The sequence below is a fragment of the Montipora capricornis genome, chromosome 4, assembly GCF_036669925.1.
Source record: "Montipora capricornis isolate CH-2021 chromosome 4, ASM3666992v2, whole genome shotgun sequence".
NCBI classification, from domain to species: domain Eukaryota; kingdom Metazoa; phylum Cnidaria; class Anthozoa; order Scleractinia; family Acroporidae; genus Montipora; species Montipora capricornis.
In genome coordinates, this window is record NC_090886.1 from 9,145,618 (window position 1) to 9,171,612 (window position 25,995).

The window sequence follows — 25,995 nt, forward strand, 5'->3', positions numbered from 1 at the left end:
AAATCAGCGCACTGCGTCATTGTTTAATTAATCAAGGAAAACCGGATATGAAAAGATAACTTTATTCAAAGAGGGAGACTCGATTTTCTAACTTACGGCAAAAGAGGATGAATGAGGTAAGAGAACGAATCACCATGCCTCATCATAGTTTTAAAAAAAATCTATTTTGAGCCTCGCAAAGCTATTTTAAGTTCTCGTTCCCAATGCCGGGCATATTTAAAATTTCATTACGTCATTACAACTGGCCAATCAGATGCCTCTCTAAAAATAGCTGCGTAGCCTATCATATTGGAAGAAGCCAATGTATGGGGGATTCATTTTCTTTCCTCATCCTCTCTTGCATACGGGCCTGTAGGTATGCCAGAGTGGACAGACCACAACATTGGGAACTCCATGCAGTACTCTTTACGAATAGTGTGTGGGTTCCGTTTTTAACATTGAAGATTTGTGAGACGGAGACTACGGATTATCGTACCTTATCCGAGTCTAAGCATTTGCATATGTCATTATAAAGGCAGCACTTTCTCCCGCTTATTTAAAGACTCAGAGTATTGGGTCCTTAATTCCGGAGTTGTCCGATATTAAACCAATTGAGCCAACAGGTAGGCTCAATTCATGGAAACTTGGCGATTACCCAAAAACTATTTCCATTTAACTTGTTGAAAGCTCGGCCCTGGGTAATCAATACGCAAATATTGAAAAATGCTGTCTGGCGACGGCGACCGCATCGAGAAAACAACGAAACCATTGGTTAATGAACGGAAACAATAGGTTTATACGCGCAAAATGTAGTCTTTACATTTTGTATAAGTAGCTAATTCTTTGTGGACGTGGAAAATCACCTTTATTTAAGATTTTGTAGACTATAAAGGAGAAGATGAGAAGCAAAGTCAACTGAAGGGACATTTCAGAGATATTTTTGGAGACAAATGATCTGGAACTGTGTCAAGTTGCGGATAAGTGGACAATAGACCTTCTCATAAATGGCGGTCAATTTATTATTCTTTTGTCCAAGTGCAAATTAGCCTACCAAGTGTCGATACAAAACAGTGAATTGAAGAGAATTCTTGCTCTAAAATGAGGTTTGGTAGGCCAATTTTCGGATCGTGTCGTAGCTCATTGAACGGGCTTTAGGATTGGCCAAAAGAACAATTGAACGAACAAAGATAACAATGGATTTAGCACAGAAAACAAGAGGATGTTCGACACTATACAGCAAACGAAATATAGTCTTCAACAAGAGGTACGACCCCGGGAGGTGGGACAATCTTCACATTAACAAAAAACAATAAAAGAGACGCCATTCAGGAATAAGTATATTCGTGATAAGTTAGGGGCATACATTTTCAAGTTTGCGGCGTGGGAAGGGCTGCTAATAATTATAAGGGGAGGAAGGAGCGTATATGCTTGCCTTTCATTGCATGCTTACCCGTGACCAGTCCTGTTCAATCGGTTGACTGAAGTCGTAATACCATGACGTATCGTGGTTTCGACTATGGACTGATTCGGTCTACAAAAGAGAAAAGAAAACATGTATTGTCCACGGAGGCTTGCTTATAACTATAGAAACGTTCAATAAAAAGAGGTTGGCGATTTTTTAAAGAAAAGATTAAGACAGGTTTCGATGCATCTAACATCTTCCATAGTTATGACGAATATTTGAAAAACTGTTGAATTTGTAACAGTCTAGGAATGCATGATTAAAAACAAATTGGACTTAAAATTCTTTTAGAAAAGAACACAAATAGCAAGTGAACATAGCCTAAGGACATACATCGAAACATGTCTTACAAACTAAAGAGCATCGTAATTTTTTTAAAACTGAATCTGCATGATTAAAAACAAATTGGACTTAAAATTCTTTTAGAAAAGAACACAAATAGCAAGTGAACATAGCCTAAGGACATACATCGAAACATGTCTTACAAACTAAAGAGCATCGTTATTTTTTTAAAACTGAATCTGCATGATTAAAAACAAATTGGACTTAAAATTCTTTTAGAAAAGAACACAAATAGCAAGTGAACATAGCCTAAGGACATACATCGAAACATGTCTTACAAACTAAAGAGCATCGTTATTTTTTTAAAACTGAATCGTGATTAGATCGGATGAACTGCTTTCTGGACTAGTAAGAGAGCAAAATAAGTTTCAATATGGATTATACCAGTTAGAAATTTTACCAAAGAAAAGACAATTGAAATACGAAAGAAAGACAAAACGAGAAGGTGTTGTTTAGTCTGAGCAAAGACGGTCTTTTTTCTGAAATCTAAGGGGGTGTTTACATGAGACCGGTACGAACTTAGATCGGCATGAGTTTCATATCAGCCTCCTTACGTTTCTTTTCTTGCGTTTACATGAGACCAGCCTGACAATGATCGAACACAGACCGATCTGACTCATCTTGGTTGCTGGACTGAGACGAGAAACTCTCGTACAGATCTGAGTTCGTTTTCTGATGTTACGGGTCCAGAAATTCCAAGCCTGTATGCTTTTGGGTCAGCGATATTATTACACAAAAGATATCATTTCGTCCCGAAACCATGCATTAAGCATTTTGTCACGGTTTCATGTATACGGCTATGCAAATTTCATACCGGCACATGTTCATGCTACCAGGTCTCATGTAAATACCCCCAACTAACGATAGTTCAAACAGTGATGAGCTTTGATATCCCTGAAGTAATTAGCGATTGCGGAACCTTAGGGCCTCCACAGGCGAGGCAAACTGTTTTGGATGACTATTTCCAGATGACTTTAAAAATAATACCCGGCAACAAATGAAGAACCGCCGACTTTAAATTTCGTTTGCGTCCACCGTAATTAGACTCAGTCTGTAGTCGAACTTACCTATCGTATACGACACATGCAACTTTAATTCAGAAGATGTCAAGAACGTTTTCAGACTCAAATCTCCAAAAAAAGAAAAAAAATAAACAGAACGTTTGGTCTCAGCCCAAAAATTAATCCTTCTTATAAAAAAGAGTGTATGTACTGATATGTCTTGGTAAATGGCTCCAGCCGATGTCGAAATGTCTTAACGTGGGATTCCGGTAAATGTGTGCGACCCTGAAATTCTTTTGCCTTCATTAAATCCAATTAATAGTATCATTGTTAAACTCAATGATACTACATCTGTAACATAAATTACAATCTTAGGAATATCGAGACTGATCTAGCACTTCCAAGCTCATACACAAATTTTTTGAAGCGCAGCTTTAAGTATATTGGTGCAATACTCTGGAACAATCTTTCCTATGAGGCAAAGACCGCACAATCGCTTTCGCATTTCAAACACAAACTTGCCTTCTCGCCTTCCATGCCTTCTACTGCGGGATCGCACTGATTCCATGTAATATACTTTTTCTTTTAAATACATGTATATTTTACTGTAACGTGTTTACCTACGCCCCACCTGGAAACCAGCTTTTGTTGTTAAGAATCCCAACTGGCCGGAAGCAAACCAGTTGGCTATTTACAAGTGCAGCTGGGAAGTTGAACCAGGGACTACCAGGATCAAATTCAACGAGTGATCAGAGCGGGTCTTGAACCCGGGATCCCCGGATCTCAAGGCAAGCGCTATAACCAGTGGTTTTAAGGGGAGTACGTCGTTGTTAATCATTCAATGGATAGACAAGCATTAGGGGGAAGAATTTTTATCTAAATTGAATTTTTTGTGGATTTATTTAAATTCCAATGGGGCTGTGGACAAAAAAACATCTGCCTCAGCCAAAAACAAAACCCGGAACCCAGATATGAACAAATTCAAATCTTACGGAAGATAATTAGTTACAAAAGAAAAACACCATTATTATAAAGATAATCCCTAATACAAAGAGATGTGTCACCTTCATTAAAAAAAGGTGATTTGCTTATTCACGTTCATTAAGGAAAAAGTACTTTACTTATTTTAATAATTAAGAAAATTAGACGGACAACTCAGTGACATGATCGATTCATTTGTCAGTTTTTCGAAACAGGTTTCGAAACAGAGTTCACCTTTCCAAACAGCCATCAAATTAAAATACAGAAACCTGAGGAGGTTTGAACGCGCAAAAATCAATGCCTTAACCCTCATTTATAATTATAAGTCCTCCAGGCTTAAAATAGAAGACTGTATATTTCTTAAAATTCGCTTCCGTTTACAGCACTGAAATTCTGCACATACAGTTTGTCAGACAGACAGCCAAAACGTGTTTGTCTTTGAATTGCGAAACTTGTGATTCTCAACCCACAAATAATATTTCTTTAAGATTGAAGTTTTTTTAATGAAATTTTTGGTCGAAAAGTGAATTTCTATCACCATGGTGTAGGCCCTAACAATGATAGAAGAAAGTTTTCTCTATCTTTTCCGCGATTTTCTTCAAATGCCGGGTTCACAATGTTTCACTCCCGTTTTTGCATAATGAAAACAATTAATACATGAGATATAGAAAGGAAAAAAAAGAATTTACCTCTGTGCTATCAGGGCGATCAGTAGAATACATTTTAAAAGCTAGTAAAATGGGTTTTACCTCTTTTTAACTTGCAAACGGTCGACAATATAAAGATTCTAGGGATTTTTGCTGGCAATTCACTAAACGTATTTCCTCTGGATTAAGTCAAGAACAAAGAAAATTCGAAAGATATTGGGCGCAGACAGGAAATAATGGGGTTACAAACCAATCACCTTGGTTGTAAGGGTACATGTTTGTTTTAAGTTTTAAATAAAATTTCATGATTTAATCTGTGAAATTGCCTAAGCAATCGAACAAAGCAGTTCAGAAATGATCACATTAAAGAAACAAGGAGTTTGGCCGGAACAAAGGACTGTAAATGTCTCTTACATGTAAATCTACGTACGTGTTAAATTATAATGTGCGTTTTTCCATTGTATGTAGCTTTCTACCCCGCAAGCAGTTGGTTTCTCCCACGCATACCGAGAGAAAAACCACTGCGAGCAACCGTTTGTTTCTTTGAGTGAGCCGCCGTCCAAAGTCAGGGACAAATAAATTGAATTTGAACCGGTTTTTCGCGCATGCTTGATGGAAAATCAAACGGTTGCTCGCAGTGGTTTCTTTCTCTGGATGCGCAGGAGAAACCAACTACTCGCAGGGTAGTAACTTCCTTCCTCCCTTGAGACAATTACGTGTGGTGACAGCCTCCCTAATTACATATCATAATTTAGTACCATATAGTAACTATGCTCAAAACACAACTTTTGCAGTAATCTTTGGCGGAGACCTTTGGAGGCACGCATTTCGTGTGAACTTTCAAGGTTCAACAGCTATGACCAATCGCAAGAAACTAACTTGACGTCATAGCGTCACCGATCCGGAACCGCCTCTGTTTTTTTTGCGGAGAAGGTAGTCTAAAAATAGATCGATCTGAAAAAATTCCGTGACGTTGGGTTAGTATGGGAGTTGTTCGCTCCAAGTCATGGGCTCCTGTCACTTGCTTAGTTGTATGAAACGTTTTGATTTGACTTGATTTGCGTTAATTTCAGTTTACAGTGCCCGCAATTAGTGTTCCAGCGCTAGAACGACTAAACATTTAAATAAAGTTCCTTTCCTTTGATTCCAGGTAGCCAGACATTTCTTGTGTTTGTGCATAGATACTATCAGCACTCGAAGACGCAATTCGTATGGGTAATCAAAAGGTGACCAGTGAAAATAGGGAATAATTTCACGCACATTTCGTCCAAAATCAAATAATTTCCCAGCCTTTAGGCGAGGGCAATTTGTTTGATTTTGGACAAAAGTCAAGTGGAATTATTCCCTGATTTTACGAGTATACAAATATCATGGGGTGATTTCTTTCATAAGACGCCATTTTGGCAATGCAGGAAAAGTTGCCATGGCAACATTGTGTAATTATAAAATAACGCTGAAATTTCGCTTTAAAATTAAAGAGTGATTTGTTACCCATCTCATTGCCCCCGCAATAACAAGGGCCAGAGGCCAGGAACCGAGGAGGTAACCTAGAAGTCCCTGCGTAAAAAGGGTAAATGTCTAAATTGGTAGATATTGTAGTGGGAATCATTCTCGATTTGCTCAACCGGGCGCGCAAAGTGGTATCGGTATTGCTTAGACGGGCGCGCAAGTGGTATTGGTATTGTTCTACACGACCGAGGTGTTTTAGGAATGACGAAGTAGAAACTCGCTCGTAGAACCAAAGTGTTGTTCGGCTTAGCGATTGAAAAATCAAACATATTGAAGCAGATCTGATGCAAATCGAGTTACCTGGCTCAGAAATTGATTTTGTCCGGACACAAATCAGAAACAGGGGCGAGCGACGATTTGCCAGATGCAAATCGGAAACAGGGGCGACATGTTCATACTATCCTTCGCCCTCAAGGGCCATGGGTCAATAGCCCTTGCGGACTACGGGTCTAATTGTTAATTAGTAATAGTAATAGGACCGCGTGGTTCCTGGTGGAGTACAATACACCTTATTCCAAAATGGCCGCCACTTTAGTATTCTTTAGTTTCCATGCAAATTGGCCCTTTTGGCCTCGTTCAAGGTTAAATATTCTTTTGAATTTTACGTTTTAAAGCGAGACCACAAGGGCCAATTTGCATGGAAACAAAAGAATACTAAAATGGCGGCCATTTTGGAACAAGGAGAATCCAGGGAATAATCGAGCGAGTAATTTCAAAATTGGCCGAGCGTGCAGCGCGAAGCCGATTTTGAATTACGAGCACAATTACTCCCTGACGACACGAATTCCTTTTACCAAATACGCGACAAATAGGCGAGTACGGTACCAATCAGATTCGAGAATTTTGTAATGGTTACCCTCTATATAGAGGTCGATCGAGTCTACATAAATCGACTTGAAGCAGAAACGTTAAGGCTTTAATGTTTTTGAGCCAATTTATAATCCGTGTAAAAATGAGAATATTTGGACACTAATCCGGCTCCCACACCGTGAAATGGAAAAGAAAATCAACAGGAAAATTCACTGTCAACAAAGTGATAAGAAATGAACTTTGCACGCATTTAATAATGAGTTTTCGGAAACTGTTCTTATTGCGCCTATTATGAGTTTATTGCTGAAGTATTCTAATTCGATGCTTAGGAAAGATATAAACAAAGGAGCATGTTCCTTTACATAACACTTAAAGGTCTCTGTTTTTAAACGTGTCTTTGTATAATCCCGTTAGTCATTTAAAGGGCAAAATATAAGATCACCGAGAAAATTACGTAGATCACAAAGAAGGACAAATGATTCGTCGTTCTCTACTGTGTTCTCCTTCTAGTTGGCCTGCATGCAGCGCGAAGAACACGGCATTAGCGCCCAGCCAGTTTATTTTTCGGAGACGGATGCAAGCTAACGTGTATCTCATGTTGAACAGCTGTTTTTAAATTCTCTACTTGCACAAATGCCATAATACACCTCTTTATCCCCCCATATGAGCATAGGCACATTGTTTTCGATTTCTCTCAAACAATTATTATTCAAAATCTTGGGGGGTAACGGGGTAAAAGAGTTTTATTATGGGATTTGTGCAAGTAGAGAATATCATCTTAAGAAATAGAACGAAATTCTGCGCAATAATGGGGCAACGAGCCTGTGGCGACAAAATGCTTCCAATTTACACAACAGCTGCAGCAGCTGCAACAATACAACCTTCATATTTAAAGACGTTTTAAAGCCCCTTGGGACATATCTGTTTCTTTTAGTTTTTCCGTTGTTCTTGGCCTTACAAACGTTGTCACAAAGAATTAAATATACTGGAACTCGAAAAAAATCCCTTTAAAGTTCAAGCCAACATAATTTTATCATATTTCGAACCTAGCTAGCTAGGTAAGAGGAACAAACACCATATTTCAATTTCCAAAAGGAAATCTCTAATGACTTTGTTTAGAAATGTCAGTTTTGATCAGACTGTCAGTTTCTACAAGATTTTTTTTCATTTTTCGTACAGAGTTTCATTGCTGTCTACCAGGATTGAATGAAATGTTTTGCAAATTTTGGAGTTCCGTTAACAGCAAATTGCACTTCTACGTCACTGAGCCACGATTTTGCATGATATACAAATTTTGGGTTTTCGTGAAGCTATCGAAAATGCTGCATGTAAATTTATAAAACCTTGCAACCTTAAAGATGTTTGTACCGAATCACGATGTTATCAAAGAACACTGTCGCCTCTCGTAATCGATCTGCTCCAATTTGACGAAAAATTTGAAGCCCAAACGAAATACTGTAAAACGTTATCACGTATCCCTTCCACAAAGTAGAGTAATGTTTGTTTTTCCTTGGTAAAAGGAAATTTTTTAAAACTTGTTAATCATAAAGTAAATAAAATATCTACAGTATTAAAAATAAAACTTTACTCTGCAACATATGTATGATTTCTCTGTTGCAAAATAGATACTTTTCGCACTTGTGTATAAAATTAGAATAATCCTGTAAACATAAATGGATTCCAGGATGGAACAAAACGGATTCTTCTGTTTAAAAATTCGGAAGGTGCTGCATAGCAAGGCCTTTCGATATAAAGCCTGTCGGATTACTTCCTCCATAAGTCCTATAGTTTATTTTGAGTTTTTTAAGCGCGATTGCGTAACTGTGCGATATTCAGACGATATGTCTCTCAGAGAGTTAAATATTCTTTTGGAGAGATTAACAAAAGACAAGAAAAAAAAATACGAAAAATAAACAGTTGGCAACGCTAAAAGGCCACAAGCAATCTTCGTTGCTATGAAGAAAATATTCTAACGCGGCGCTATCTTATATATGAACTGACCTTCCAAGTTTTTGCACTCATCGGCCTGGCGAATCAAGAAGCTTTTTCGTCTCAATTTACCAGTTTTCACTGGAGGGAAGGGGTTCCTCCAGAAATCAACGAAAAAACAATCTGGATATGGAAAACAAGCAAATACGGGTTAAGGGCTCGTCTGACTTTTCATTCAATACCGTGTTCGCGTAGGATAAAATAATTAAAACATCGCGAAAATGGCCCATTTCAAAATGGCAGCCAAGAACTTTCTCCCTTTCTCTCAGTCCGCAGAAGCGTAATGAAATATAGAACTAGATGGTGGCGTCAAAGACAGCACACAAAAACACAAACCTGAGGTGCTTGTTCATTCAATCGATTGCTTGACCCGACTGGAGGTAAAATAATATCGCTGTAGTCTTGTCGCTAATTCACATATGCCAATAAAATTGACACCGAAGACAGAAGTCATTGAAAGGACAAGGAAATTTGCATAACTTATTTTGGGATTAAATATGAGTAATGTCGAACTTCTTTGGAAGTCAAGTCGAAATTTCGACCACGGTTCGAACCAAGTTGACCTGCAAGAGCTCTTCCCAATTTTATTTGCTGTATTGTAGTCCAGACTTGCTCTCAGAAAAGAGAAATGATTCGAAATAATATCGGAGGCAACATACGGAAGTTATTTCATAATGAGCTCAAATAAATAGGATTTTGTGTGTTATTTGTTTGTGCGGCTTAAAAAGGAAAGCAGCAATGATAATTTTTTTTGGCTGGTAAAATTCACCAAAGGGGGTAATAAATGTAAAAACCTTTTGCCAAACATGACGATTATCAGGCCGCTATATACGAGAAAATCTCCGAGTCACTTTTCGATATTTCTGCTATCATTGTCTTCACTGGGAATATTGATTAGGTTGTCTGATGCAATCGAAAAATGAGGACCAAAACACCTGGCTTAGAAGTATGTGTTGACGACGGAATAAACAGTGAATTTCGTCATTGAGCGTCCAGTCGAAGCCGCATTGAGGTGGCGTTGTATGCTCAAACACCGAGCTCAAACATCACTTAGACCAAAACTTAGATTTTTCTCCGCTTGTTTCGAATTCAAAATCCATTACGCCATCTATTCAATTCTCATCTGGTCGCTATTCAACACAGTTATGTTAACATGAATTGTTTATGAACTTGGCGAGCTCGAAACTGTATTTTAACTCAACTGTGACGTTCTTTACTTTATATTACGACTCTTATTTTCTTTGCTTGAGATCCAGGAAAAAAGGCCGTGCTTATATTTGTTGTTCAAGGAGACATTCAAAGGACATTCAAAGGACTTCTTTAATTAAAGTGGGGTCTAGTCAGAGCTCGAGGCCAATCAAAAGCAAGAACACGAGCGCACTTTAAGGCCCGCTCGCTATTCATTTCAATTGATTAGAAGCTAGTCTGGTGAAAGTTTTAGAGGGAGCAGTTGATTATTTGTAATTAGCACCGTATTCAAGTATATTGAGATAACAAACAAAATTTTAAGTTGTAAACTATCCATCAATAGACCATTTTACAGTTGTAGCCAAGTTACCTGGCCAAAGAATGGAAGCGAGGCTGCCGGTGGCCCTGCTTTATGCAAACCTTTGTGCTTTTTTAATGTTAATGTAGACTAATTAGAATTACAATAACACAATTTAAGACAAGGTCACTGGCAGCCTCGCAGCCATTCATAGGCTAGGTCACTGAGCAAACAACTGTAAAATGGCCTATTTTTCTTCGGTCTGGAGAGCATGGTTAGGAGAATACAACTTCATTTGTGGAAAGGTGTTTTCACGTTTTTCACGTTTTCAGTACGAAATTCAATTATTTATTCATTCATATTCCCGCGAAACCAGACCGTTCCAACGAATCACAAGCCTTGTATGAGAAATTATTACCCGTGGGATTGAGAATGGTCATGCAACTGAGTACAAGCCAAACTCGTCTAATTAAACCACATTCACACCAACAAGACATGTTTGAATTAATGAACCTGTGGGGGAGTAACAAAACAAAAATCAGTCACTGAAAAATGTGGGACTGGCTTTTACACGAGATCAGGAGTATAATAATAATAATAATAATAATAATAATAATAATAAATAATAATAATATAATAATAATAATAATAATAATAATAATAATAATAATAATAACAATTTATTCATTTATAGTGCGCTTTTTAACATGCTAGGTGATCAAAAGCTTTTTAACATGCTAGGTGATCAAAAGCGCATGTATTTCAATACAAGTATGCCTTGATCTGTGCTAAATTTGTAGAAGACAGAAACCAGTACACATGAAGACAACTTGAAACTATGTTTAACTAAACAGCTTTTAAACATGTTTAAGCTTTGGGGTGAATCAGGCATAAAGAATAGCATGATCTGTGAAAATGCCGTTACGTAGACCTAGTATTGGCATTGTAGTAGTTTCCTAGTTATGGGCTCCTGATCTTACTGGTTACTTCTGTGACCAACTTGGAGAAGAAGAGAAATGCTTTCAAAAGGAGTTTGAAATTCCCATTTCTATTTTAACGTGGAATTATTCAAGCCGGGCTGAGTCACATTATTAAGTAAAACACTATTAGGTAAAACAGCTGTCTCGACAAACAATCGTCTCTGCCCACCAGCAATTGCAAAACTATGTGTCGGTTCTGGAGCGCTGGGTATGTTGCTTCAACGTCCCAGTTCACTGGGACAGTGACCTCCAGTGGTTAGGGTCTTGCCTCGAAATCCGGAGATGCGGGGTTCAAGACACGTTCTGACCACTCGTTAAATCCAGGTAGTCCCCAATTTAATTTCCTGGCTGCACTTGTAAATAGCCAACTGGTTTGTCTCCGGCCAGTTGGGATTCTTAAATTTGTTCTGTTTAATGCTCGGAGATATTAGCTACTAGCTACTCGAAAAATCCGAGGATAAATAATGATACTTACTAACTTACTTACTTACCCGCAGAAGGATGAAAGCAATGGGTTAGCTTTGAATTCCTTAGTTTGTACTAGAACAAGCTCGTTCGCCTTACAACTATTGCTAATGGAGGGTCGAGAGTCATTACCCGATTAATTCAGCTTTGGTTTTGCCACATGACGTTTGATGATCGGCTTGAAGGGCCTTTGTCACGACCCATCCTTAGTTCAACTTTGTTTCACACCCGGCGAATACGTGTCATTCTGGACTCGAAACGTTTACCGTCACTTGGACCAAGAGCCTGTCACCCACCAGACTGTACAACAAATTTGAACTTAAGCCAGGTCAACTTTCTCGTTTTAAATTGATTTTACTTATCCAAAATAATTTTTCTACCTCTCCAAAATAAAAGTTATATTTATTCTGAACCACTACATATTTATTAGAAATTCCTCTTAGTTCCCCTGCAAAGCTTGTTGACAGATGTATCCACCTCTTGTCACATTCAGCGAGTAAACTTAAAAAAAAACATAAGACAAATCTATAAATTTGTTTGCTCATTCTCTAAACACAAATTAAACTAAATGAAAAGTTTTTAATAATAAATTTATTTTCGTCACAAAATGACTTGTCTGCAAATAGCAATAAATTTAACACCCAAAAGGGCAAAGGCTTAGAACTTTTTACCCAATGAAAATCCATGTTGGATATTCCTTTGCAAGGCTTGTTGACGAATGTGTCTGCCTCTTGTCACTTTCCGTGGGTAAACTTTTAAAAAACCTAAAACAAATCTATAAATTTGTTTGCACGTTCTCTGAACGCAAATTAAACAAACTGAAATTCGTTAATAAATTCTTTTCGTTACACCATGACTCAGTTGTCTGCAACTTGCAATATATTAAGCACACTGACAGACGCTTAGGGAAAATCTGAGTCAGTACTTAAAAATTCATATGCACTACTATATTTTGCATTTACACCCACATGTGACATCGGCACACTGTTGTGACTTGTTTAAAGGCAGGTTCGTCTTAAATGAACCTCTACTCCGACTAAAGAATATTTTAAAACCGAAGAAAGTAATGTTTGCAATCAAATGTGATCGACAGTTTTCTTCGAAAAAGTGTTTGTATAGAAAAAAGTGAATTTTAGGGCGCTTTCTTTTTGTCAGAACTGGCCGTCCTGACCCGTCAGTTTGCAAAGAAAATGCAACAATTTGAAGGAACACTTGCATGATAATCCCTCGCGTTCTTCTAGAGAAGTATACATCATCCTCGATGAGTGTTTAGTTGAAGGCTTTGTAGAGTTAGTCCTGGCCGGTCAGTTCCGTCAAAAGGAAAGCGTCCTTAATAGCTTAGAATCGCTTATTTTCAGTTTCAAATTTCCCGGGCGCCACCATCTTGAATAATTGTGACGTATCGTGGTTTGCCCTATTGTTTCAACAATTGGCCAACCCACGGCACATCACAGTTATTTAAGATGGTGGCGCCCGGGAAGTTTGAAAACCAAAACAAGAGTTTTTGAATTTATTCATTTCAGATACAAACGTCTTCATTAGAAAAATTGAGAACAATATTTATTGTAAACATTATGTTATGTGATTTAAAGTTATTTTCTTGTTTTAGTGGATGTTCTCTTAAAGTGCTACTATGACCAAAATAGACAATCCTTCTTTTTCAGTTTGGATTCCAGAAAATGTTGATTAAACACAAAGTGACCCAAATTTTAAATTAAGCCTTATTTTAAAAAAAAGACAATTATTATTTTAACTGGAATTTTCCTATTTAATGGTCCGCCATTACTAACTCGAGGAGAAAATGAAGTCAAAGAATCACTAGTTTAAGAATGCAATGCTTCTGTACACGGCTGAATTACTTTGCAACACCGGAGCTATTTTCGGGCTTTCAGGCTTTTAAACTCGTGTTTGCAAATACAATAACTTGAGCTGTATTTTGCGCAATTGTGTAAATGACGCCACTTTCCCTAGATCCAACCCTCTGACGTCCAGTCGTTCGGTTTTGAAAGTGACTAATGGCGGACCGTGAAATCCAAAACTAGTAAACAAAGTAAACAGCCTTCGGATGAAAATCAAAGATCAGAATTAATTGCCAGTCAGGTGTTAAGCAAACACACTTTCAAACTATGAAGAAAAAACGAAGTGATTTTTTTCATCATAGTAGCACTTTGAAGACTCAATCGCAACATTTCGCCTATTTAAGGAAATTCGATTAAATGGAACCTGTAACGAGAAACTATAGAGTCTTGCGAGCATGCGCTTGTTCTTCTAACCGCTGAGCTGAGTGTTTAACACCAATCAGCATTTTCGCGAACGGCGTTAGACGATTTAAGGAGCCTATGATTGATTCAACACGCTATCAATGTAGAGCGACCAGTTCAAACGCCTGCAAATTTTACTTCAACAAAGTGTTGAATGCATATTTAAAATGGCCTTTAGAAATAATTACTTGTTACCATAAATATATTGATGCAAAACCTACCCTAAAAACCCAACGGAAGCTCGTATAGACTTTCACAATGTTGTTATCGACCTCTGAAGAACAATGACAAGCTGGTTATGTTTTTATAACAACTAACGACAGTTCTATCTCCTTTTTCTTCATCTTACAGCAATTGAGGTTGCTTGTTTTACTTCGTAACACCGAACGAAACAACCAAAACAATTCTAAATTTAGTCTGTGGCTCAGACAGATTGCGTTGCGCCTCCGATACTTCAGTGATTGGCGAAGAGAACACTTGTAATGCATAAACACCAAGGAAAACATGTTCATAATTAACGGAATAACGTATAAAAGACTACAACATTTTATCGTCGACTGTTCACTTTAGTTTTTTTTTTGTACACTGAGAGTCCAAGTAGACCAAATCGGTTAGTCGATTTGGTCTATTAAGAGGTGAAACAAGAAAAAAACCGAAATTAACATTTTAGGGTCTCTGCACTCTATGAATTAGACTCCAGTCCCTCTTTAGAATAAACTGAAAGACTAAGAATTATGGGCCTGTATTTGTAGCTAACGGTCCTTGATACAGGATTTATCTCATGGTTGGAACATATCATCACCATATTGTGCTTTGTCGCTTACTGAGAGTCACGATAGGCTTGACTTCAGCTACACGAAAATCAGAATATCTCCGAGCAGGTTGCGCCGGAAGTATGACATCACTTTCGCTGTATTCCCATACATTACCAAATGAAACACGTCTCGGGTCCCCTGATCCCAACTTTGCCTTTTTTTGTCTTAGGCCGGATTTAAGGTTTATGGAGCTTTCATGCCCGCTGTCACTACTTGCGACGTCACTTCCGCTAAGAGAAGGATTGCTCCCGGTTGTCATGGAGGACCGATTTGATGCGCTGTGATAATCACTTCCGTCTGAGTCTCGGCTAAAACCACCGAGCCCGCGCCTCGAACACAGCGGTTGTTCCATGGACATCTCTGAAAGATCGGAATCATCTGAGCCCAGGCTTCCTCGGCTACTCCACCGCCATTTTACCATGTCTTGCTTGGGATGATCAGAGAGGAGACTACCTTGACTCCGCCAACGCTTCGGTTTCAGTGATAACTCTTTGGTTTGCTCATTACTCTCGCTAAAGACATAGTTTTGGCCCACGTTTCCTCGGCTGCTCCTGCGTTTTGGTTTCAGTGGTTTTTCCATAACTTCCTCCGTTTGGCCAGATCGATCAAAACGCAAGCTTCCTTGGCTGTGCCAGCGTTTTGGTGTCAGTGGCTTTTCCATGAGGGTCTCTGGATCATCTGATTCATCTGATGAGCCGTCGAGCAAAACAGCGCACTGTGATAGCTTGAAATCTTGAATCTTGTTGTTCAGCGTTAGGAGCTGCTCCATTAGCGCCATGTCTTGCCTTCGTAACGAGTTCTAAGAGAAAATCAAACGAGAAAGCTCTTACTTGCTATCTTGACCATGGGTCACTACTTCGTTCTCAGAGCTTTTTATTGCCGCGAGTAGAGCGGGCGAAAAAGCCCTGGAAACGAGATCTGTCTGCGTACTCGAGGGAAAAAAAAACTCGCATACATTTCGCTGAAATTAGAAAGGAAAGCAAGCCTATCGACTGATAAATAATACTGCAAACTTTTGCTTCTATAAACTCTTCATAGTACTATAGCATTGTTGAAGAAGCAAATATTGGAAACGAACGTGTTAAAGACTAGGTTGTGGAGCACTTCTCTGATATTCTATAGCACTGGAGGCACTTGATAGTAAATAGTCAACAAATGCGTAAAGAACTATCGTGCAAGGAATGGCAACGTACTCTGGAATCGACAAGTGTCGAAAATACTCTCTTTTTCACAGGGAACCTTCGTTTGGGAGCCGTGCTTACGGAAAGGAAATGGCTCCTACACACCGATTGCCATCAAGGGCGAGCGCAATGATATTTTTAGTCAGGGAGACAAACCCCTTTTTAAGCCACAAGACAACCATCTGACATTCAACACAATTCCAAATCACCACGCCTTGTAAATGTCCATTTTAATGCCTCCTTGCTGAGTTGAGTATAAGTTTGTGGGTCAATCCCTCTATTTCAGTGCATATTTTGTTCATTGTTGCAAAGATCAGTTTTTCTCAATTGAAACTCTTCACTTACTTCAACGCTATTGACAGGAATTTGCGAAGTTCCACCTCAAATTATCTCATTTTGTGAAAAATTATTTTCCTTAAGCGTATTTCGTTGAGGACAGTCATAACAATCACGCAAGTTTTCAAAAGAGAGAATAGAATTAGAAAGAGATAATTTTCACGGGCATTTGATTTGGTTGTTGGCCGAAATCGCGAATCCGGCTTTCCATAATTGCCTTTGTGCAACATGCGTCAAACATTCCTTTTTTGAGCACGAACGTGCTCATATTCATAAGTTTTAATTCGAAAAATATGCCGTTTGTTTACCGTGAGATTAAAAGGCCGAGATTCTTATGAAGCTAGAATTAACTAGTTGTTTGCCTTGACTTAGCGGAAAACGGCCGAGAATATTCTTGGAATCCTCTTGTTCTAAGTTTGGGACAAAAACTAAACTATCTCTGCAAACAAAAGCCCATTCTTTTGACGTAACAAAAATTGACACACAGGATTTTACTCAATCTTAGAGGACTTTTGCAACAGTTCAGCACGTTTTACTAATACAGAGAATGATCCACGACACCTGGCTTTTGTTTGTTGAAGATTTGTGCTGACTTAACAGTTAGGATATTCAACGCTTAGCCCTATGTAATTTGGGATGGAAATTTATGGGATCTTGAGAGACCCTTGTGATAAACCTATTACATTAGTGAAAAGAAACAGCAATGGAGAGACGAGTCTCTAAATATTCTGAAAGACTATACGACCCTTTGGTGTACTTTGCCTACATGGTCAGTAGAGTAAATATTTCCTTTCCTTTTCTTGCTTCGTCTCTTTGGCGAGCCCGATTGCTATAAACTTCGCGTTTAATCGCTTCTATAGCGCCGATGTCCACTCTCCAAAGCGATTGCAAAGGAAAGACTTTCTCTTTTGTTTAAAAAGTTCAAAAATGACTAATGTTACCACTGCCATCCAATGGAATCGAGTCATTTCCCACCGTCATGCTTGGAAACCCATGAGTCGTTTCGCTCCCTATCGAGTTCGACCCGCTCCAGTTTGCCCCTCCGCACTTGAAGATTAAAAAAAAACGTTTCTCGAAAAATAAATGGCCCTTGAAATTAGTGCGACAAAAAGGCTGAATACTAGAAGTAAATCATGCGTTAAAAAAGGTAAGATAAAACCACTTTATTTTCCGTCGGTAGTTCCAATAGCTCTGCGGCTAGTATCAATGGAAGCCGACGGTGCGCAATTTACCTCCTTCCTTCTGTCGGTGCTCTATTTTACGGGTATTTAAAGTTATAGCTACACGAATCAGAGGAAAGTCGGAATAGAGGTCGAGGTCACCAAGGATCGAACTGCGGACTTCCTACTCTGAAAGCCGCGCACTCACCAACTAAGCTACACCTGCTCCTAACAGTAACATAACAGCTCCTTGCAGTAACCAGGTTTAATCAATGCTTGAGAGTACTTCAATTTGAGAACTATGTTTTATCAACCCTTTGATGTCCAAACCGGCCTAAACCGGCCAGACTTAGTATTTTACTCTGTCTAACGCCAGACGATTTTACTCGTCAATGGGGAACCCCTGGGAGTCAATGGGTTAAAAGCCATTTGGTTGTTACTGAATTTACTTTAAGTTTGAAAATAAAAAGACAAAACAAATGTTGACCAGGGCTTCTCCAAACGAATTGGCATTTGAAAACAGCGAAAGAATACTTCTTTCGTAACATTATGACCTTTGAAAAGTAGAGTTTATGCTTTCGGTTCTACCCTGTTGAGCTGCGTCGACCACTAGCGAGACAATTATTAGTTATTAAAACGACAGGAGAAACTGTAGAACTCGAAATGCATTTGGGGCGAACCTAAACGGGTGGAACTTACCATGAGGCGAAACATGCTATAACAGTACATAGAACACGTCGACGAATCGACTTGGGACGTTAGCAACTCCAGTCGGTAATACAACCGCAAATCTACGTAACGTCGTTATTTCAAAATCAGCTGGTAACTTTGTCCTATTTGTAGATGGGTGAACTCTTTCTAGTCAGGAAAGCTTTGAATTTTTGTCAAACTTAAGGGCTATGACCGTCTGTCTATCTATCTGCCATTAATTTGCCTACATAAGTTTGAAGATTCTCATTTCCCACTTTGTGCCGTGGTGTCTTTGCCGAATATTTTTTGAATCGTCTCGATATTGGAACGTTAACACTTTGAACAATTTTTTTGCTACACAGAGAAGGATTAAATCATTTTGTACAAAACAAACACCTAACGCAAGTTAAATTTTTCGTGAACTAAAAATCATGGATCACAGTCACATTAAAAAGTATCCACATGTGCTGTCCCAATCTGACATATCTCATATTAATGTCGATTTTTATCAAGGACTATCTTATGCCTTAACGCTAAGAAAAAAAATTCTGACACTGCGAACGGGCTCTACTGGATTATTCGGCGGTATTTACTTCGCGCTTGCTTTGAAATTAATTCATTTCCCGAGTGCACTCCTCTTCCAGGAGATCTGTTTCAAAGTATCAAGAGTGACACCTGTGTGCTGGTTACAACGGCGGATTATGGAAAGCTCCTCGCGTGCTCCGCATGTTAAGTGTTATAATACGAAAATGAACTAAAAGAAATTTTTTTTTTGTCGGATCTACAAGCAGAAAAACAATGAAATGCAAATTCAACATAATTTTATGGCTTTTGTGTCAGGTTGCTTGCCTGACGCGACAAGAACAAATGTATGTCAAATTTACACCCCGTCCTTATGCAAAAAAACAATTTTATTACTGAAGCCAAAAAGACAACGCCAAACGAATACGATGACAGAAACCTCGCGCGCCACAAAAAAAATTAGCCAGCGGGCTAATGGGTTCTGGAAGAAGCGAGTGTGCAAGATTGAATGTAAGATATTTATGACCATAAGGCTTCAGTTATCTGACTTACCATTTCGTGACGAAGCTTTGCAAGCGAGGTATCGAGTGCTCCTTTGCTTCGCTTTTTGATCCTACTGCTTTCCGGGATATTTTCACGACGTGCGTTACTTTTCTTTTTCCCTGTCACATTTGCAACGGTCGGCGGTGCTCCTGCAATCCTTGGCTTTCCTTTTGTCTCGTTGGGTTCAAGACTTACGGTTAAAACACTTCTCTTTTCTTCGTAAGCATGCGCATTTCCTGGAATTTCTGTCTCTACGAACTCTGTGATTTCGTTCTCTCTGTCTGAGTCTTCCATGCGATCAAGCGTTAATTCGTAACTTCCACAGACATACCCAATTTTGCTTTGGCGATCTTCTCTTTCAAAGAACTCGGCGTCTAAACAAGTCTCATTTGTAAATTGATCATTTGTTCCGTTTGAAACTTGTTGCCAGTCTAACACAGTCATTATTTCACCCCTTGGCCGAACAAAAATTTGCCTTCGCGTTATCGACGCCATATCTATATGCCTTACGGGATGGAAAGGCAACTCAACGTTGTTCCAGGCAAGTTGGAGCCCGTCGTCAATAAAAGAATTGCTTTTGATACTTACATCAAGCCAAAATCAGAAAGCCGGCGGAAATTAAAACAAATAGGTGTGACGTTTTCTATATATGGAAAACAATCGACTTGATTAATTTAAGCGCGATCTTTTGTTTAGCAAAAAACCAGAAATATGAATCATGAGTCAAGTACTTAATCAGCACTTACCGGTGTTGTGTAAAGCATCTTCAAATTGAGAAAAACAGACTTCCTTAAAAAGTCGCTGAAACACATTCCATATCAAATACGACTAAAAGCTTTGAATTTATTCTTTTCTTAAAACTGTTTTGTGTTTTGGAAATCTGCTTTTGGCACGTCTTTGTGAAGTCTTTTCAAAGACAGGATCCCGGCATTCTTCACATTTCTCTCTCATTACAAAAAGCAAACGTGGATTTGGATTGTTGGAATAATAGTGCTGCGGTTAACGCCGGTATTTTAATATTACATATGAATTCCCTTGTCGTGACAAAGCACTTTTTATCGCTTTGAGGGGAAATTAAGACGAGATCGTCAACCTTGCATTTTAGAAGAGTGATATCCACATTGAGTTAGGTTTGATTATTTTTTGCTGGGAAGCTAGCCATCGGCCGGACGAAGCTCGTCGTAATGGCCAAAGGCCATCTAACTACCTCGGTTTGTGCCGAGGGATAAAAGAATCTTCGTTTCGGACAGTAAAGAAGAACGTTACTGACCCATGAAAACGATTTAAATGAAATGAAAGCAAAATCCCGCTTTAGGTGGATTAAAAGTATTGTTAAAACACCGACTTCGCTGCCTAAAAAATTTCATTTTCGAACTGGTTAAAAAGGCTTTAGATTATTTTCAAGAATACCTTGAATAATTGATTCAAAGATTAAAATACCTTCCAATTAAGAATCACGAGAGCTTATGTCAGAGTAAAATCGGGCCTTTCTGCAAGTACCGGAAAGCATTGTATTTTTGGTCACTTGAGATTAGTATTTATTTGGAGTTGTTTTGTTTTCTGTCTTTTGTTTCTTTGATTTACGTAATCTCTGCTCCGGTACCTACAGAAGCAACAGTAAAATCGCAGCATTGATTTTTTGTAGAGTTTGATTTAATATCAACAAAAAGAAGATTAGTGGATCTTTTTAGCTACAGGATATTGGAAAATGCTGAAATGATACAAAATGTTACTATAAAAAGAAGGGACGTATGTACAAGCTATGCGAAATAAGAATGTGTAGAGGAAATGTTATTTTAGCAACGCATCGATTTAGAAAAGCGCGTTATCAGTAAAGGTTAGCGTGATTAAATGAGCACGAGTAAATATTTTCAAAGACGTACAAAATTACAACATTCCCAGGTTGGAGTCCTATGTCCATACACTTGGGTTGTCTAAAAAAATATTTGACCATTTCCCATAATCCATATGAAGCTTTCAGTCTAACGATAATAGTGAATTCAAAGCAAATTAAGAATTCACGATAAAAAAGAATTCAAGGTAGAAAATGGGTTGATTTACGACGCAGTCGTCAAAGAGAACGTTTCAAAACAAGAATGGGGAGCTTAAGGTGGCTCAAACCAGCCTCAACTCTTGAAAGAAACGTTCTTATTAGAAGGATTGACACTACAACACTTTATGACTTGACTTATGTCTCTTGAAAGTGTTGAAACTGGTTTGGGCCACCTTAAGCAGCGACAACAGTGACGACAACAAGAACGTCACAAATTTGCATATTTAATGGGCAAAACAATAGCTTTGCACGCCCTGCACGTGCCTTTTTCACTTTTGTCCATTTCTTTGTCGTCGTCTGCAAATAGCCACTTGAGGATAAAGTTTCATTTTCTACCCTAAAATAAGCAATGTTACGACCAGTGTCATTTTTGAGGAACTACCACACCCTTGTCACTTAAAAAGGTTGAAATAGTCACGAAATGATTATAATAACGTGAAGTTATATTTTGAGATGATGTCCTCGTTGCCGTCGCAGTCTTCGTTACTTAAGCTACGGTGGCTCAGTAGCGCACCGGTGGCTCAGTTGGTCGAGCATCGGGCTGCCATGCAGGAGGTCGTGAGTTCGACTCCGGCCGGACCAACACTCAGGGTCTTTAAATAACTGAGGAGAAAGTGCTGCCTTTGTAATTACATCCGCAAATGATTAGACTTTTAAGTCTTCTCGGATAAGGACTAGAAACAGTAGGCCCCGTCTCACAAATAACTTCCATGTTCATTAGTTCCCTGTGGGACGTTAAAGAACCCACACACACTATTCGAGAAGAGTAGGGGTTGAAGTTCCCTGTGTTGTGGCTGTCCTCTCTGAGTATATGGGTGGGTGGGTATAGCAGGACCACATCAGCTGAATAGCTGCCAAAACTTCAACCTGTTCAAACAAATAAATAACATAACAACATAACATAACATAACACGTAATATGAGCAACAGAAACGTCCAATTTATCTCTCAACATTGCTGCGAAACTAGCCGAAAAGCGATGTTGCGCGTTTTACATCCCACGCACAACCTGTCTCGCAACAAAAAAATCTGTTGGTTTTGTTGCAAAAAGTAGAACGATCCTCTACTTTCTGCAACACGCTGCAGCAACTTGCAACAATTTTTGTTTGCCGCGAGACAGGTTGTGCGTGGGATGTAAAACGCGCAACATCGCTTTTCAACTAGTTTCGCAGCAATGTTGCGAGACAAGTTGGACGTTTTTGATGCTCGAATTACCTTAGCTTTAAGCTCCCAAATATCATTGGTTAAAAGTGGAAAACTAATCGTGCTGCAAGTGCGGCACGCATTTTAGCACATATAGGGCACGAAAGCATAGGGGCACCCAACGAGAATATAGTTCAAAACCACTAAAACATAGCATTGTTAAACGTATTTTGGTATTTAAAGGGTAGATATAGGCATATTTTTATCTCCTAAAAATTTTTCATCTGTTCGGATTTCCTAGCTGAAAGTCTAGTGATCCGAAAATTATAGGGATCAAAACTTACCTTTTCGAAAATTTCAGCCAGAAAAAAGGCCATTAGACTCCGTATAACTTGTAAGTTGACCTGCTAAAATGGCGGTCCGAAAGCGTTGTCCTCGCGAAGTGTCCAATTCAAAATGGCACTGAACTCGGGACGCCTGGTGACGAGGGGAATATATGTCCCCCTGGAGGGAGGGGAGTCCCACATTGCTCAGTGAGTTTTGTTTCTAGCAATTTGGGACTCCCCTCCCTCCAGAACTTATTATACTCGTCACCAGGCGTCCCGAGTTCAGTGCCATTTTGAATTGGACACTTCGCGAGGACAACGCTTTCGGGCCGCCATTTTAGCAGGTCAACTTACAAGTTCTACGGAGCCTGGTGGCTTCGCGTTGCTACCTGGAGATGCTTCAGTGGATTCATGGTTTAGAGAAATTCATGTTCCACGAGCCTGGCGTGTTTATTTAGCGACTGGATTCGATTTTCGCGAAAAAAATCGTGCTTGTTTTGGGTCGATCGGAGTCCCGACGCTGGCTTCAGTCTCCTACCTTGTCACTATACTATGAAGGAAGGTGAACGGGGACCATTTTCCCCGAAACTTCGTGTACGTATTAAAGACAACAACAGCTCACCACATGGTAAGTTTTATCGATTTTTATTTCCATTTTCTAGCAAATTTTCAGACCTAAACTTCGCCTGATATGTTCTCTGTATTTTAATACCTACGTGGCGCACACAGTGAGCCTGGGTTACCTGTGGTTTCATTGGCCAGAAAACATGGAAATTTGCTATGGAACAAGTCCTAAAACCGCATCGGCTTTCGAGTTCCAAAAAATGTGATTTACATGATCTGAAAGTGTGGCTTCTATAGATTAAAAATCTCACTGAACAAAGTTGATACACTCTGAAGGTTTCGGCAGAAACGTGTTTAGCGAAAGCGGGTAAAGCTATATTCGTTCCGCCGCCATACTGTTGCTTTTTTACAGTATTCTTTATTGCACTCACGTGATAAGACGGCCATGTTGTAGTCAAGTTTTGCATAATAATAGAGTCAAATTCCCAAAAGACTTTTTCGCTATTGTTCTTTCCACCAACATGGCCGCCGTGACATCAGGGGCAATCAAAGAATTATCGCCATGAATAAACTTGAAAACCGCCACGACGACATCTTCGAAACCCACGATATTCTATGGATGTTATAGACTTCGTTTTCGTCTAGTGGATTGACAGTGAAGAATTTGTGTTTTGCATTGGATTAAGGAGGTAAGCAAAATTTTAAATTTGTTTTCGAAGTAAAGTCTCTGCGGCTGTTGGCTGTATCAACTGAGCGCGCGTGTCAGAGATTTCTGGCCATGGCAAAGAAATTTATCATAATGTAAAACGCACGTGCAGAGCCTTTGTACATTTTTTTGCCATCTGCGGGCAAGCTCCTTTCTCTCCAGTTATTTTTGAATATAGTTTGTTGTTGAACGAGAGAAATGATCCTCGATTTTTAATTAAGCAATTTTTTCTTACAGACACCTGAGAAATTTAGGTGGCATTGTCTGTGCAATGATCTACCAACTGCACATATGTCCGAAACACTCAACTAGATTCCAGTCGTCAAATCTACATTCCATTGGAGTTAATAAATTTCTAGTCGTGAAATGGAACCGGAAGTCATATCTGTCTCACGTTGGGGAGGGTGAAGTCCACCGGAGTCCAATGGAGTTACCGGAAGTCTACTCGCAACATTTCAAATAAGCCACGCAAAGAAACAAGCGCATAACAGATAGTGAAAACCTCGTTCTTAAAGCCGAGATTTCATTAAACTCCGTTTCGGCTTACCGTAATTAACTGCAGAATACCCCGCCACTCGAACTATATTCCACGTAGCCGGCTACGCGGTACGCGGTACCCAGAAATAGGAATGCACAATACTGTAGAATACCCAGCCACTTGGACTAAATTCCAAATGAACTAAATTTCAAAATGGCGCAGCGATGTTATATGTGCTGGCTACGCGGTACGTGGTACGCCGTGACATTCCTCGTTCTTAAAGCGTCAAAGCCTAAGTAATTCCACAGGCAAGAGACTGTGGAACTGTGGACTCGGAAGAGCGCGCGTCACCAGTATTAACAACGTGAAAACCTGACAACAGAGATCTTGTGCTGAATAGAGCACTCGTTTACTGATTAAGCTTAAGCGCTCGTTTCAGTATTAGGCCTAAGCACTCTTTTAAAATTTAAGCTTTCATTTTACAGTTCGGGTAACTAGAATTTTTAACGAGGTCGTGTGAAGAATATAGCACTCGTTTACTGATTAAGCCTAAGCACTCGTTTCAGTGATTAGGCCTACGCACTCGTTTAAATTTTTAGCTTTCATTTTACGGTTCGGTTCACTACTCTTTTCACCGAGACCGTGTGAAGAATATAGCACTCGTTTAAAATTTTAGCTTTCATTTTACGGTTCGGTCAGGGTTAGGGTTAGGGTACACTAGAATTTAAATTTTCCACGTACCCCGTACCGCGTAGCCAGCTACTTAAGATACTTTGCCATCTTGACTTTAATTCTTTCCGCCTACCGCGTAGCCAGCTACTTAAGATACTTCGCCATCTTGACTTCAATTCTTTCCGCGTACCGCGTACCGCATAGCTAGCTACTTAAGATACTTTGCCATCTTGACTTCAATTCTTTCCGCGTACCGCGTACCGCATAGCTAGCTACTTAAGATACTTCGCCATCTTGACTTTAATTCTTTCCGCGTACCGCGTACCGCGTAGCCAGCTACTTAAGATACTTCGCCATCTTGACTTTAATTCTTTCCGCGTACCGCGTACCGCGTACCGCGTACCGCGTACCGCGTACCGCGTAGCCAGCTACTTAAGATACTTTGCCATCTTGACTTTAATTCTTGCCGCCTACCGCGTAGCCAGCTACTTAAGATACTTCGCCATCTTGACTTTAATTCTTTCCGCGTACCGCGTAATGTACACATTTGCATCAAAATGTCAATCAAACGGAGATTTGAAATAAGTTACGTTAAAAACAAGCGCACAACACATCGCTCATTTTCTCCCGTGAAATGACTTGACGAAGGAAATGTTTACATTCAGTGCATTGTGGGCTACAGACAAATAGAGGGAAGGGATCCTCATGCGGACCTGAGCAATTTAAGCAATTGTCTCTTATTCATTTGTAGGCTCATAGCTCAGTTGGTAGAGCATTGCACCGGCATCGTAGAGGTCCTGGGTTTGAATTTGAATCCCTTTGGTGCCACCTGACTTGTTTAGATGTTTTATTATAAGAGACGATTGCGAAGTGCGAGGATCATTTCTCTCTTTCG

The 25,995-nt window shown here is 39.3% G+C and overlaps 2 protein-coding genes and 1 long non-coding RNA gene across 4 annotated transcripts in view; 1 reads left to right on the top strand and 2 right to left on the bottom strand.

Moving 5' to 3' along the window:
* LOC138045479 (regulator of G-protein signaling rgs-2-like) overlaps positions 1–9,144 on the bottom strand; it is a 21,951-nt gene extending 12,807 nt beyond the window's left edge. Inside the window, exons 1-3 of the mRNA XM_068891998.1 lie at positions 9,057–9,144; positions 8,733–8,843; positions 1,430–1,510 (exon numbers count right to left, since the gene is read on the bottom strand). Of these exons, the coding sequence (XP_068748099.1) occupies positions 1,430–1,510; positions 8,733–8,753 (102 nt within the window). The 5' untranslated portion in view covers positions 8,754–8,843; positions 9,057–9,144. The remainder of the gene's footprint in view (positions 1–1,429; positions 1,511–8,732; positions 8,844–9,056) is intronic.
* LOC138045480 (uncharacterized) overlaps positions 1–15,015 on the top strand; it is a 17,022-nt gene extending 2,007 nt beyond the window's left edge. Inside the window, exons 2-3 of one of the 2 annotated variants that reach the window (XR_011131588.1) lie at positions 5,563–5,638; positions 14,897–15,015. This is a non-coding gene — a long non-coding RNA (uncharacterized lncRNA). Of the gene's footprint in view, positions 1–853; positions 1,315–5,562; positions 5,639–14,896 lie in introns of those variants that run through there. The other variant, XR_011131589.1, reaches the window with a different exon arrangement.
* On the bottom strand, positions 13,069–19,716 carry LOC138045478 (uncharacterized). Its single transcript, XM_068891997.1, has 2 exons — positions 19,169–19,716; positions 13,069–15,526 (listed from the first exon to the last, which is right to left on the bottom strand). Exons 1-2 carry the CDS (start codon positions 19,652–19,654, stop codon positions 14,711–14,713), a joined length of 1,302 nt encoding a protein of 433 aa, XP_068748098.1. The 5' UTR covers positions 19,655–19,716; the 3' UTR covers positions 13,069–14,710.
* Positions 19,717–25,995: the final 6,279 nt, after the last annotated feature.

Bases quoted from the DNA above. Each gene is read 5' to 3' on its own strand.
- LOC138045478 (XM_068891997.1), bottom strand. From the start codon at position 19,654: ATGGCGTCGATAACGCGAAGGCAAATTTTTGTTCGGCCAAGGGGTGAA. The intron at 15,527-19,168 runs GTAAGTCAGATA...ATTTTCTCTTAG, and splicing joins CAAAGCTTCGTCACGAAATG to AACTCGTTACGAAGGCAAGA.